The following is a 14,534-nucleotide window of genomic DNA, read 5'->3' on the forward strand; positions in this document are numbered from 1 at the left end:
GGCGGGGCCGGGGGAGGGGGGGGCGGGGGGCAGGCACAGAGAATGCAAATGTGGAGGGAAGGGAGAGAGCCACGGCATTATGGGCAGGCACAGGAACTCCGCTGTGCCAGCCGGCCCCCCAACCCAGCGACTGGGCGCTGGGGCAACAGGAGGGGCAGCAGGAGGCTCCGCAACCGCCTGCTCTTCTGCAGTGCCAAGCCACCACCTGACTACACAAACCTCCCCCCCCCAGCAGCGAGACCCACGCAGCTGTGGGCCCGCCAAGCCCCCTCCCCCTGCAATGCCTGCGAGGCACCATTTCCAGTGCGTTCCCTGTACATGCGTAGTGAACATTTTTCTACATTTTGGGGGATTTAAATATCCCCCCCTACATTTTTTTACAGTTTTTAGATTTTTGTGCACATCTGGGGATTGCCCCAAATGTGCAGGGAAATCTCCCTGCCCCCCAAGTGCCCCTGATGTGCAGATTTAGATATCCACACGGAGGGGGCATGTTGGGAATTAGATATATAGATGTATATAATTGACACTTTTCAGTCTGGCAGCACAAAGCAAAATACCGGGGGGAAATGTGGAGATGAGAAATATATGGATTGGGGCCAAGAAATCATGGTCAGAATGAGGAATTCTGAAGCACTTGGCAGAAGAAACCACAGTGGTATCCGAACCATTATGATTTCAATAGAAGATTCTTTCCTAAAACAGAACAGTTGCCTTCTCACATAGAAAAATCCTTGATTTGTGGAAGGGAACCACTGGATTTGACCCTCCCTTTACTCATGGTACTTTTCAAATTTATCTGGGACATTTTTACCCCACCCTACCTGTAAGAAATGAGGGAAATTTTTTCATAAATCTACATGGAGACAAAAAGTCTATAAAATAAGGCAGTAGATCTCAATCTAAGAGTGGCAAGTATACACCTGCAACTTTGCTTAGCCTTCTGGCTAACAACAGTATCTGCACTTTTCCAACCAGTTTTTCTGCTAATGAAAAAGGACAGAAGAATCTTCTTTGACCATCAAGTAAAGCTCTTCTGAGGATCATGGGACCCACTTGTACAAAAGCCATGGAGGCTGTAGTAAAGACAGGAATTGAATGAGAGCCAGTGAGATGCTGGCTGGATTGAGACCACATTTTCCCACATATGGCTCTCCTGCTTCTTTTCTAAATCTGTTCACTTGCACAAGAAGTGGGTGGGCAATTTTTGTTGTTATGCTCTATTGCAGAACCCTGCATTGGATCCAATTCCCTGGTATTTTGGATTCAACCTATAATATGGCACAACAGAGTTGTAACACGCACAAGTGGAAACAGTTTTTTATTTAAAGACAAAGATGTGGGTGGCATTACCTTGAAGTCATATTGACAACCTTGCAGTTGTTCAGGTGATGCATATAAGCAAGTACCCACTCCAGAAGTGTGCTTTAGGCCTATACAAAGATAAACACATTTCAAAATTACTGATGTTACATTGTAGCTACCTGTAACACAATGTTTGAAATGCCACACTGCTAATGGCTGACTGAACATCTGTCCTCTGCTTTGCTAATTACCTGCCATTTCCTTCACGTTTTGTGAGGGGCCTGGCTCCTTCTGGAAAATGTCTTTACAGGCCAGCCCGAAATCTCCTATTTTCACATGGTGGTCAGGCCCATGGAGAAAGATATTTCTGGGCTATAAAAACAGAAGAGAATACATTGTTCATTTAATATAACTGGATTTTTATAAAAAATAATAAGAGATTGGATTTATACCCCACCCTTCACTACCCAAAGGTGTCTCAGAGCGGCTTACAAACTCCTTTCCCTTCCCCTCCCCACAACAGACACCCTGTGAAGTAGGTGGGGCTGAGAGAGCTCTTGACAGAAACTGCTTTTTTTTCAAGAACAGCTCTTATCAGAACTATGGCTTGTCCAAGGTCATCCAGCCAGGTATAATTGGAGTGGGGAATCAAACCCGGTTCTCCCAGATTAACTCCACAGTTAAAGTATCGCACTTCCCCACCCCTGGCTGCCGTTTTTAAGAGTTTCAACTAGTTAGAAGCACCAAGCTATGTTATCAGCAGCCTCAGGATGTTGTTTGGTGGTACCACCTTCCAGGAGTAAGTCCAGGTTGTGAACCATGTGCCAGTTGTGTTGTTGTGGTTCCATTTCCCGGCCTAGTGCGGAACACACAGCACACACCCAGATGTATGTACAGTGGTGGCCCCAACATCTCTGATTAGACTATCCACCCCAGCCATCTTGACTTTCTGTCTTTAGGAAGATGTCTCAGATGGTGCTTTCCAAAGAGGGGAGCCTTTTCCTGTTGATTCCCTGGGACTGGGAAGGGAAGGGCTACTCACCAGCTTGGCCTGCAGACTGTCAGTTTCTACATTTGTTCCCCTGTTCTTAGCCTCTGTGTTTTATAGCTGATTTTTTGTCCCGTGGGTGGTCTCTGGTGTAATGTTTCCCCCCAATTTTGAGTTTTGTGGTAACGGGGGAGAGTGACCAAGATATATGTCAGTTATTAGAATTTCAGGCGATTATACTCATCTTAGATTTCCTGTGTTTTTCATGTCTAAGTTGTTTTGAGACCTTGTGTTACAGGAGAAAAACGGCACACGTGTGTGTGTGTATGCTAAATAAACTAGCAGGCAGCTTTTTTATTATGATGAGAAATTCAGTTAAGGCTGTGCATCTAAACCCAACTGCTACTGAAGCTACTGGCTTAGCTACATGGACTCGCTGGACGTTTTCAAGCGGAGGCTGAATGACCATCTTTCGGGCATGTTGTAGGGCTATCTTTTGGCTATGCTCCTGCAGAGTGCAGGAGGTTGGACTAGATGGACCTGCTAGGTCCCTTCCAATTCTATGATTCTATGACTCTGGCACCACTGACCTACATACATTCTGGGGATCTTTTTATTATATAGTTTGTCACCAATCACCTTGCACACCTTGGTGGCCGAAAAGGGAGGGTATATGTGTTTTAATAAAACCAAACATGGAACCTGCACAGAGAAGAAAAGTGTATGCCTCTTCTCTGAGAGCTTGTCCTATACCAAAGGAGTCCACTTGGATCCTCATAGTGAGGGCAAGCTCCCATAAGAACCAGAGCTAGCCCCAACCATCTTAGCCCATGGCAGTGACCTGGACATTCTTTTAATCAGTTCCAGAACTGGCATCACAAAGAATAAGTAGTGCAGGATTCCAGGTTTTCACATTTGCTCCCATAGTAAGAGTTCTGAAGTGGCAGTTGTTCTTCTCAAATGGGTAACCTGATCCGACGTTCTGGTAAAAAGACACATCCCTCTGTACCCCAAGAGAATGCCAAATGTGATGCTATACTTCAAGTCGTAGGGAACCATGACACCTGCGTATTTGAATGGCTACTGGATGACCAACCAAATGGTGTCAAGGTAGACTTCCATCTAAAAGAACAGCTTAGAAAAATATGACTTTGGGGGGGGGGCATGATACAGGTTTATAAAATTATGCAGGGGGCAGAGAGTACCATAGAACTTTTTCTCCCTCACCCAAGATACCAGAACTCAAGGGCGCCTCATGAAGTTGACGGGCAACAGATTCAGGATGGACTAAGAAAGTACTTCTTTCCTGAACAAGTGATTAAAATGTGGCATTCACTGACAAGAGGATGTAGTGATGGCCACAGGCAGCTTTAAAGGAGGATTAGATACATTCATGGTCTATCGGGCTACTAGTCATGGAGACTCAAGGGAACCTTCGTAGTCAGAGGCAACAAACCTCTGAATACCAGTTCTTAGAGGTAACCTTTGAATGCAGACACCTTGGTGAATTGGAGTGTGTTCAGGCACCCCACAAACCAGGATTCTAACCCCTGGCTTAGAACCCCAGCTTGGGGGGGGGGGATTGTTAAACTAAATTCAGTTCAGTTTAGGGCACTTGAGAAAACTGAACTTCAACAAATCAAGTGACGAGAGATACCAAAACTCTCACTCATGTCTTTAAAGTGGGTGGAAAAGTAATATTACCACCAAAAACATCTCAGTACAGGGTCTGAGGAGGGCAAAAGGCCATAAGATCTAAACTGCATACGTCATCCATGCATTATAAGCTTTTTTAAAAAAACACCTAACTTTTTCATATTCTATACAGGGTGGTTCCACTATTTCTCCGCTTCTAGTTAGCGAACTGGAACCAGAAAGGTACATGAACTGCGTGCAACGTCACAGTGTAGCTTCTGAAACAAGGTAATGTTTCACTGTATAAACAGTTTATCTGAAGGACACTCAAAAGTCCCCTGGTGTAGAGGGGAGGCTCCCCTCCATCCTTTTTTTTTTTTAAATCCATCCTTAAGTGCAAGAGAAGAAACATCACAAGTCAGTCCTGATGGAAGAGTCACACTCTGGAAAGCCAGAATCCAAGAATCTGTCTGTGCTTTCTCCTTTTGAAAAGACCAATTAAAAAGGGAGGACTCGCCTGGCTAAGGGGTCCCAGAGGGCTTTTCCACAGCTTCAATCTGTCTCTCACAAGCGGTGTGATACAGACTTCCCCTAAAATAGGCCTGTCATTTCTTTCTCAGTCTTGAGAGAGCAGCAGAGTTGCTGACAAACGTTTAGCTGGCCATTCAACTAACGTACCTTACGGCTGCAAGATATTTTTTGAAGTCTTCGCTCATTTCAGTGAGACACCCTTTGAAGTTAAACAGATTTCCAAGCTGGTCTAAGATGCATTAGGGGTTCCATCAGTTACGAAACCCCAGCAAGGACAGACAATGTTAACTTCTGCACAGGATTCATTCCCCTTCTTCTATATAAGCATTTATTTGATGTTATTGTTAAAAACCATTTTTTAAGGCGATTTCTCACCTAAACCTTGGAGATGCCTCACTTTTAGTTCAAAAGGCCTGACGTGTGGGGGATGATTGAAAACATACAAAATTTTTGCAAAACTAAAACAAAACCAGAGTTCTAATGGAAGTGTGGACTAAAACCAGATGAGCTCTTTTGTGCTCTGCACTATCTAGAGTAGATAAACAATGGATACCAAAGGATCCCAGTACAGACAGGGAAATTGCTAGAGTAACAAGCAAATAGATCTGCTGTAGATCTAGACTGGGGCAAAGCTGCTCACTGACCTGGCTCCAGCTTAGAAACTCGTCTATGTATACGACGCTGGCATCTCTGCACGGCTACTAAGCTGGACCACTGGTCCATCAAGCTCAGTATTTGCCTGCTCTGGGAGCAGCTCTCCAGAACCACAGGCAAAAGGAGTTCTCCTCCAGCATCTGGCTACCCAAGATTATTTTCCACTGGTGATGCCAGCAACTGAACCTGGGATTCTTCTTGCTCCCTGGAGTTGAGCGCTCTGCTATACCAACCACAGCTCTGGAGAAACCCTTGACATCCAATCCCTCAGTCTCCCTAATGTGGTTGAGCAGCTGTAAGTGTGAAACAACCACCCGCACACGTCATCAGCTCCTGAGCTCCCTCAAACAATGGCAGCCATAGTGGTTGACCAACCGGAGATAACAGTCTAGCCGCACAGTGCTACTCACTCTGTGTCTCTGAAGCCACCTGTGGGTCTTCTGAGCACTGTTACCCACAATGTGCCCCCTGCCCCGTCTTAAAGGAAAGTAAGCAAGGGGTCCCTGCTTAGTGGGCCTTGGGGTTGGTAGAAGAAGAAGAAGTTAGATTTATACCTGGCCATTCACTCGGAGTCTCAGAGCAGCTTACAATCTCCTTCCCTTCCTCTCCCCACAACAGACACCCTATGAGGTAGGTGGGGCTGAGAGAGCTCTCAGAGAACTGATCTTAAGAGAACAGCTCTGAAAGAACTTATGACTGACTCAAGGTCACCCAGCCGGCTTCATGTGGAGGAGTGGGGAATCAAACCCGGTTCTCCAGCTTAGGGTTCGCCGCTCTTAACCACTACACCAAACTGGTTACCACCTTGAAATAGCTGCCACCAGAGGAACGGGTAAGCTGTGAACCTCCTTGAAAGTGCAGGCCTCATGCCAGGGATGGAAGTAAACAGGCTCGTCTGGTTACTGGTAAGTGCAAATGCGCCCCGACCTGGATGGCCCAGGGTTAGTCCGCTCAAGTCAGATCTCGGCCCTGGTTCATACTCTGATGGGAGACCACCAAGGAAGTCTAGGGTTGCTATGCAGAGGCAGGCAAGGGCAAACCAGCTCTGTCTGTCTGTTGCCTTGACAACCCCACAGGGTTGGTTGCGACTTGATGCACTTTACACCAACAAGTCCAAATGTGGTTCACTGAGAGCTGCAAAGTGATTAGCCAGTGGGAAAAAATACAGGAATAACTGCGGCATTTTTTTCCTTAATGGCTTAAAGATAACAATGGATATATTCATTCAAGAAAATGAGCCACTGGGGAGGGAAAGGACTAGAGAGAGAACTAGAAGGTCATTCCTGACTTAAAGCTTCAGAAAAGATCATGTTCCTCCAGGTTACCATGGTGGAGGAGTGGAAAAGGAATGGCTTTTATCTATTCATCCAGTGAATTTATTTGAGCTCTCAAATCATGAAATGATTCACTTAAGGAGGACTACCACTAACATACTGTTGTATATTACAGAGGCAAAAAGAAGCACATACGATTTCACCGCCAAACAGGTCACCTCCCAGCTATGCAAGGAAGTGCCTGCTGCCTCAGGAACATACACGACAGACTTGACCACAGTGACAGTGAAGCTTGGCTTCCTGAGAGACACCCCAAGCGCTGGGTTCAAGTGCGCCATTATTGTGCTCCCAACATCCTGCATGAATGCGTACGCCTCCAAACCCCCCGTCTCATACCGTTCTTTGTACATGATGGAATGGACATAGACGAAATGGACACGTCTGGCCTGACGGCTCTCCACGTAGCTTCCAAAACCCTCAGAAAAGAGGCCATTCAAATGCTACTCCATTGTGGAGCAAACGTTAATCTCACGGCTCCAATGACCGGGCGATCCGCGCTACATTTTGCCACCCAGTCTTCATCGTCCAAAGGCGGCATCACCTTAGCAGCAGGTGCAGAGTGCATCGAGCTACTGCTGCAGAATGGGGCGCAGGTGTGCATGCGAGACAGGAGTGGGAAGGCAGCGATTCACTTTGCCTGCCAAAGTGGCAGAGAAGATCTAGTTACCCTCCTGCTAGACTACGGGGCAGACATCAACTCCCTAACAAGCCTACAAGAGTCTCCACTTTTCCTGTTCCTTGAAGAGAAGACGAATATAAGACAGGCCTACTTACTGGATAAGCTGCTCAGCCTATCATACCCTTTGAAAATAACTAATGCTGAAAACTGCCTACCCAGAGGGCTTATCTTTCCCTGTGCCGGACGACTGAAAGACGGCCTCCTGAGTATGGCTTCGGATGTCTTGCCTCTGCAGGAAATCTGCAAATTCAACATCAGGAAAATATACGGAGGAAACAAGAAACTCCAGATCAAAACAAAACTTCCAACCAACCTGTGGAAGTCCATATACATTGACCAAGAATTCTCATACGCTTCAAAAATAAAAGCCTTTAATTAACATGCCCTCACACACTCAGGATCACCCCGCTAGCCAAGAAAGGCAAAAACAGGCCACCATGAAACTGTCCTAAGCACGAAAAAAATAAATCTGAGATTTGGCTTTGTACTCTGAAACTGACTTACTCTGCTGAGTGTTATTTTTTGTCATAGGCATGTAGAAACATTTACTGAAGGAGAACACTAAGAAAGGTAGCAAAGGAACAGCAAAACTGGCCCCATACATAGGGAGCGCCACCCTGACCTGGATGGCCCAGGCTAACCCCATCTCGTCAGATCTTAGAACAGGGGTGTCAAGCTCATTTGTTATGAGGGCTGGATCTGACATAAATGAGACCTTTTGGGGCCAGGCCATGTGTGTCATAAAATGTAGTCCCAGGTAGCAGAGATATAAACTTTATAAAGGACACAAACACAAAGATTTTTTTTAACTTAAAATAAAAACATGCTTAAAACATTAGCTCTAGAAGCTGCAAACCTACTTTTGATTTATTGACATTCACCACAGAAATTTCATGCTCAGAGTTCTGAGCCTAGGACCCAGGTGAAAACATGAAATGGCTGAGTGATTCAGAAAGTCCGGCAAAGCAAGCTATGATGCAGCAGCAGCAGCAGAACTGGAAGCAGGAGATGGCCAGTTCCACTGCGGGTTTGATGGAAGCCCTCCGGGGGGCCTGATCTGGCCCCCGGGCCGCATGTTTGACACCCCTGTCTTAGAAGCTAAGTAGGACTGGCCTTGGTTAATACTTGGAAGGGAGATCAAACCACCAAGGAAATCCAGGGCTGCTACACAGAGGCAGGCAACGGCAAATGACTTCTGTTTGCCTCTTGCCTGGTAAACCTTACGAAGTCACCATGGTAGTCACTTATCACCACCACCACAGGGAGTGCCATGTGTACAGTGGTACTTTATTTAATGTTAAGCTCTCTCTTGCTATATCAGAACCTGCCTTCAGAGTCTGAGTAATGGGCTGCAGTTCAAGAAAGGAAGATGAATTGTTCCACAGGGCACATATAAGCCTGTCTGTGTAAAGAGGTTTGATAAGTCGGTGCCCATGGAGCTTAAACAGAAAGAGACATATCTTGTACTCTTTATCACTTAAACTCAAAACACTTCTTACCATTATCTATACATCAGAAACTTTCAAATTTATTCCAAGAAGGCTTTCAATGCCAGTTTCTGTGCCAAGAAACTCTCTGCCTTTGGCAGGGAGGCACTGGGTTTGGGAGTCACTTCAGTTCACACAGTGGAAGGGAAGAAAAGATTAAAAGATCAGGTAGTAGGCGATGTGAAGGACCTCTACCTGAGATCCTGGGGGAGGTGCTATCAGTCTGTGTAGACAACAGTGACTTTGATGGACCAAAGGTATGATTCAGTATAAGGCAGCCAGAACAAACACCCTCCTCATGCTAACTGATTCTGTATTTCGCAATGCTCCCAGCCCTGGACCCCAGTGGCTATACTCCTCAGAGGCCAAACAGTAAGAAGGTACAAATAGGCTCTTCTTTCAATCAAAAGACAATACACAGGTAGATCTAGGACCAAAACAGGAATGCTGTTAAGGCAGAAAAGAATAATATTTCAGTAACAATTTAAAATGCTATGGCTAATAATGATATATATTAATTAAAAAGTCACATTTATTAAGCCAAATTTATTGCACTTGCTTCAAAAAAGAAATGAAGACAAAAGAAAAATATTTCATGTGAGACCTCCTAGGATCTAGCCTTGTGTCAAGTGAAGAAGCACACGAGTTGAATGATACTGCTATTGTGGGCCTGGAAATAGACAATAAAGGGGAAAAGTTTTCTGATAATAACTTGTGCCAAAATATAAAATAAACTACACTTTAACAGAGTAAAATTCAAAATCAAGAAAATACCTTCCAATGTTGGTCTGAAAAATCTAGGTGTGAAGGCCCTTATCAGAGCCAGTGTGCCTTCAGTGCCAGGCAGTGCTATAAGCCTGAAGTCATTAGCCTATATTTAGCAGTGCTAGATGATGCAATCCGGATGTAATGCAAGATATACTCAAGTTGGGTGATACAAAAAATACTGGAATGTCGTGCTAGATAGGAATTTAAAGGGACAGTATCAATCCCTTTACAACGCACCAACAAAGCACCAAATTTTTTTGCCCATTTATTTTATTTATTTATTGCATTTATATCCCATGATGGGCTCAGGGTGGCTCACAACAAAGATGCAACAATAAATATACAATTAAAACCAATTCAATAAAAACAAGATGGCAGCAGCAAATCACCTCAGTCCAGAGCCGTCTAATACACTTCTTGTTGGATGTTGGTAGGATGGTAGGCCTACTATGGGCATTATCTGCATTATTAGGTATTGTACAATATTTGCTGTGCTGTGTTTTGATTACTGGTACGATCTCTTTACATTTCCTATCTAGCATGACATTGCAGTATTTTTTGTATCACCCAACTTGAGTATATCTTGCATTACATCCGGATTGCATCATCTAGCACTACTATATATAGGCTAATTACTTCAGGCTTATAGCACTGCCTGGCACTGAAGGCACACTGGCTCTGATAAGGGCCTTCACACCTAGACCTTTTGGACCAACATTGGAAGGTATGTTCTTTGTTTTGAAATTTACTCGGTTAAAGTGTAGTTTATTTTATATTTTGGCACAAGTTATTATCAGAAAACTCCCCCCCCCCATTGTCTATATCTAGGCACACAATAGCAGTATCATTCAACTCGTGTGCTTCTTCATTTGACACAAGGCTAGAGCCTAGGAGGCCTCACATGAAGTATTTTTCTTGTGTCTTATGATTTCTTTTTTGAAGTAAGTGCAATAAATTTAGCTTACTAAATTTGACTTTTTAAATAATATATATCATTATGAGACACAGCATTTTAAATTGTTACTGAAATATTATTCTTTTCTGCCTTAACAGCACTCCTGTTTTGGTCTACCTGCGTATTGTCTTTTGACTGTAATAGGAGCCTATTTGTACCTTCTTACTGTTTGACCTCTGAGGAAGGCCCAATGGAGTTGAAACGCATTAGGTCACTATTGTTTTCTCTGACACATGTTACTTGTTACTATATTTTGAGGCTTGTGTTGGGCCCAGATATGTTTTAAATATCTTTGTAATAAATACATGTATTTTACGTGCAACTAGCTCATATTTCATTTTAGATTTTGGCCCTTGATTCAATTTGGTACTTGATTCAATTTTGCTGTGTTACATTTCTCCCCCTCTCTTTTCTCTACCCGTTAAGGAGGCTCACGGTTTTAGTGACTGAGCACATGTTTTCTGTGGAGGACACAACTTCAATCCCAACCACCCCCAAGTTAAAAATATCTCAGGCAGCAGAGGGGGAAGAGAAGGGAGAGGACATTTATTTATATTTTCATTTATACCCCGCCCTCCCCGCACGCAGGCTCAGGGCGGCTTACATAGGCACAAAGTGCAGTAGAGGTAAAACAGGTTAAAAACTATTAAGACTAAAATTGACATCAAACAGGATACATGAAAGACTGAAAATACACACTCCCCATTGCATATCAGGAAGGGATCAAAGGGGGGGGGGACACTATGGGCCACGATGTTCCAGATGACCAATCGGCCCAACCCGGCGATACTGCTCTGCAGTTGCACGGTGGTGGTAGTGGCGGCAGCGGCTTCTACTGAAAAGCCTGGCTGAAGAGCTCCATCTTGCAGGCCCTGCTGAACTGTAAAAGATCCTGCAGGGCCCTGATCTCTTCTGGGAGCTCATTCCACCAGGTAGGAGCCGCCACCGAAAAGGACCTGGCCCTCGTGGTAGCAAGCCTGGTCTTTTTAGGGCCCGGGGGTCACCAGGTGGTGTTGCGACCCCAACCAAAGTGGTCTTTGGGGCCTGTGTGGGGAAAGGCGGTCCCTCAGGTATGCCGGACCCTGGCCATATAGGGCTTTAAAGGTAAGCACCAGCACTTTGAAGCGAATCCGGAACGCTATAGGCAGCCAGTGCAGCGCTTTCAGCACAGGTTGGATGTGTTCCCATTTAAGAACACCCAACAACAACCTGGCCGCCGCATTCTGCACCAGCTGCAGCCTCTGGATTTGTGACAAAGGCAGCCCCATGTAGAGAGCGTTACAGTAGACTAGCCTCGAGGTAACGTCGCATGGATCACTGTGGCCAGATCATCGCGGCTAAGGAAGGGGACCAACTGCCGCACCAGCCGTAGATGATAGGCTGCTTTGGCAGTGGCCGCCACCTGGGCCTCCATCGTTAAGGTGGGGTCCAGGAGCACTCCCAAACTCCTAACCTCCGAAGCTGGCACGAGAGGAGCCCCATCGAAGGCCGGGAGCCCCAATCCCATACCACCCCGACCCAGGCACAGGACCTCCGTCTTTGCCGGGTTCAGCTTCAGCCAGCTCAGCCTGAGCCACCCAGCCACGGCCGGTAGGGCCCGGTGAAGATCTTCTGGGTCGGAGTCCGACTGGCCGCCCAACATTAGATAGAGCTGGGTGTCATCTGCATATTGATGACACCCAAGCCCATACCCTCCGGACAATCTGGGCGAGGGGGCGCATGTATATGTTAAATAGCATCGGGGAGAGTACTGTCCCCTGAGGCACTCCACATTCAAGCAGGTGCCTCCGGGACTGCTGCTCCCCTAGCACAACTTTTGCCTAGGACCCTGCAAAGCTGCCGCCCCAGCACAAGGTAAGCACTGATCTAGACAGGCCTGGTCTGGACTGCATTTAAGGCACCTTCATACATTCATCTGCAATGAGGAAGGAATCAGATCTGTGAGTCGGCCACATTTAAAACCCCACAAGCTCACAGGGTGCAACATCCCTCTCTAATCTAGTCTACCTCAAAGAGTTCTTATAAGGCTAAAACAGAAGAAAGGGAAAACATATTTGCTGCCCAGAGCTCCTTGAAGGAAGCGAAGCGTAAAAAAAAATGTGACAGACAGCCCTAAGCTCATCCAGGAGGAGAAAACAGCATAATGTGCAATAAATAAATAATTCTGCTGTAAAAGCAGATTATACTCCCAGTGTGCAAAGTGTCCCTAATGATGAATATATTAATTTGCACATCTTACGATTGCATGCATTTGCTGTGTGAGTAGTGACAGAATTTGGAAATGAATCTTCCTGTTGCAAGAATTTGGAAATGAATTTTCCTTTTGCAAGGAGAGGACCCACATCACTCACTTTAATGTCCCGGTGAAGGATTCCCATACTGTGGATATAATACACTCCTTTTAGCAGCTCTTGGAAGATTTTTAATGTCCAGTTAACATCCACATGCTGATAAGGATCTATGATGGAAGAAAATTAAAGTATTTATTTCAATGAAAGACTAGGTTTTTTACAGGTATGCCTTCAGAAAAGAGGGGGGTGTCTTACATTCACATTCAAGTTGCAATTATGTCCTGTAAAAGTTGTGTTCACACAAGTATGTATGTGTCATTTGGGGGGGGGGGGGGGGGGGGCTTTTTTATCCAGGCAAGGTCATCTTTGCGTAAATACAATAATGTATCATTCAACTCCCTTTCCCCCAACAAACTGAGAGGTTTTAAGATGCTAAACAAAATTAAGCAACCACTTAGGTTTAAAAATCTATTCTAAAGCAATGCTAACAAGACAACATATTTTCTCTGAGATACCAACATAGTAGTAGTAGTAGTAGTAGAAGAAGAAGAAAAAGAGGAGGAGGAGATTGGATTTATACCCCGCCCTTCACTCGGAGACTCAGAGCCACTTACAATCTCCTTTCCCTTCCCCTCCCCACAACAGACACCCTGTGACATAGGCGAGGCTGAGAGAGCTCTTTCAAGGACTGCCCTTGAGAGAACAGCTCTGAAAGAACTTGTGACTGACCCAAGGTCACACCAGCATCTGCATGTGGAGGAGTGTGGAATCAAACCCAGTTCTCCCAGATTAGAGTCCATGCTCCTAATCACTACACCAAACATAGAAATCTTGAAGACCCAGATTCGAATCCCCACTCATGCTATGGAAGCTCACTGGGTGACCTTGGGCCAGTCATACTCACTCAGCCTAACCTACCTCACAGGGTTGCTGTGAAGATAAATGGAGGAGAATGATGAGAGCTGCTTTGGGCCGGGGAGAAAGGCAGACTATAGCACAGGTGTTTCGATTCTGCTTGCTATGTGCTGTTACATTTGCAACTGTAAGCCAACTGCAGATGTAGCAACAGAAACTTACAACCTAAACTTCAAGGACAGTAAGGGTGGGGCTGTGGTTCAGTGGTAGAGCATCTCCTCCTCATGCAGAAGGTCCCAGGTTCAATCCCTGGCATCTCCATTTAAAAAGGACCAGGCAGTAGGTGATGTGGAAGACCTCAGCATGAGACCCTGGAGAGCTGCTGCCGGTCTAAGGAGACAAGACTGACCTTGATGGACCGAGGGACTGATTCAGGATATGGCAGATTCAGGATGTGGGTCACAGCACTTAAAATGATATGTGACAAACGTGAACAACTTTTCTTCATTCAGTAATAAAAAGACAGGTCTGTTTTTAGAAAACTCCCTTATACAGCTATCTAGAGGAAATCACTTAAAAGTGATCCCAAAGGCCGGGGAAAAAATCATATTACATTCTACATGACATTACATTCTACATCTGGGTAACAAAAAATGAGGAACACGCATACTGGACGGGGGATATAATTCTGGATAGCAGTGTATGTGAACAAGATCTTAGGGTAAGGGTGGACCGTAAGTTAAATATGAGCAGTCATTGTGATGCGAAAACAAAAAAGGCTAATGCAATCTTGGGGTGTATCAACAGAGGCATAACATCCAAATCGCAAGATGTCATAGTCCTGCTGTACACTGTTTTGGTCAGGCCACTGTCAGGACCCACAGCCAAACAACGGAGCGCACACTTCCAAGAAAGGTTCTGCTTTATTGTCAGTTCTATGGTCGCAGTAACATGGTCACTGTTAGGAATGACTAGCCAGGAACAAGCATACAATAATATAGCAGATTCATAAGGTTCCCCACCACCACCTGTAGGCCAATTGCCACTATTCC

General features: G+C 45.3%; 1 protein-coding gene and 1 non-coding gene across 2 annotated transcripts in view; one reads left to right on the forward strand and one right to left on the reverse strand.

The window, feature by feature from the left end:
- Positions 1 to 14,534, reverse strand: part of EIF2AK1 (eukaryotic translation initiation factor 2 alpha kinase 1) — a 61,790-nt gene that overhangs the window by 1,410 nt on the left and 45,846 nt on the right. The window contains exons 11-13 of the mRNA XM_015426218.1: positions 12,688 to 12,794; positions 1,557 to 1,677; positions 1,354 to 1,433 (exon numbers count right to left, since the gene is read on the reverse strand). Of these exons, the coding sequence (XP_015281704.1) occupies positions 1,354 to 1,433; positions 1,557 to 1,677; positions 12,688 to 12,794 (308 nt within the window). The remainder of the gene's footprint in view (positions 1 to 1,353; positions 1,434 to 1,556; positions 1,678 to 12,687; positions 12,795 to 14,534) is intronic.
- TRNAE-CUC lies at positions 13,732 to 13,803 on the forward strand. Its single transcript has one exon. It is a non-coding gene; the product is annotated as a tRNA-Glu (tRNA).

Source organism: Gekko japonicus, unplaced genomic scaffold (genome assembly GCF_001447785.1).
Source record: "Gekko japonicus isolate JY-2015 unplaced genomic scaffold, Gekko_japonicus_V1.1 scaffold384, whole genome shotgun sequence".
Lineage (NCBI taxonomy): Eukaryota > Metazoa > Chordata > Lepidosauria > Squamata > Gekkonidae > Gekko > Gekko japonicus.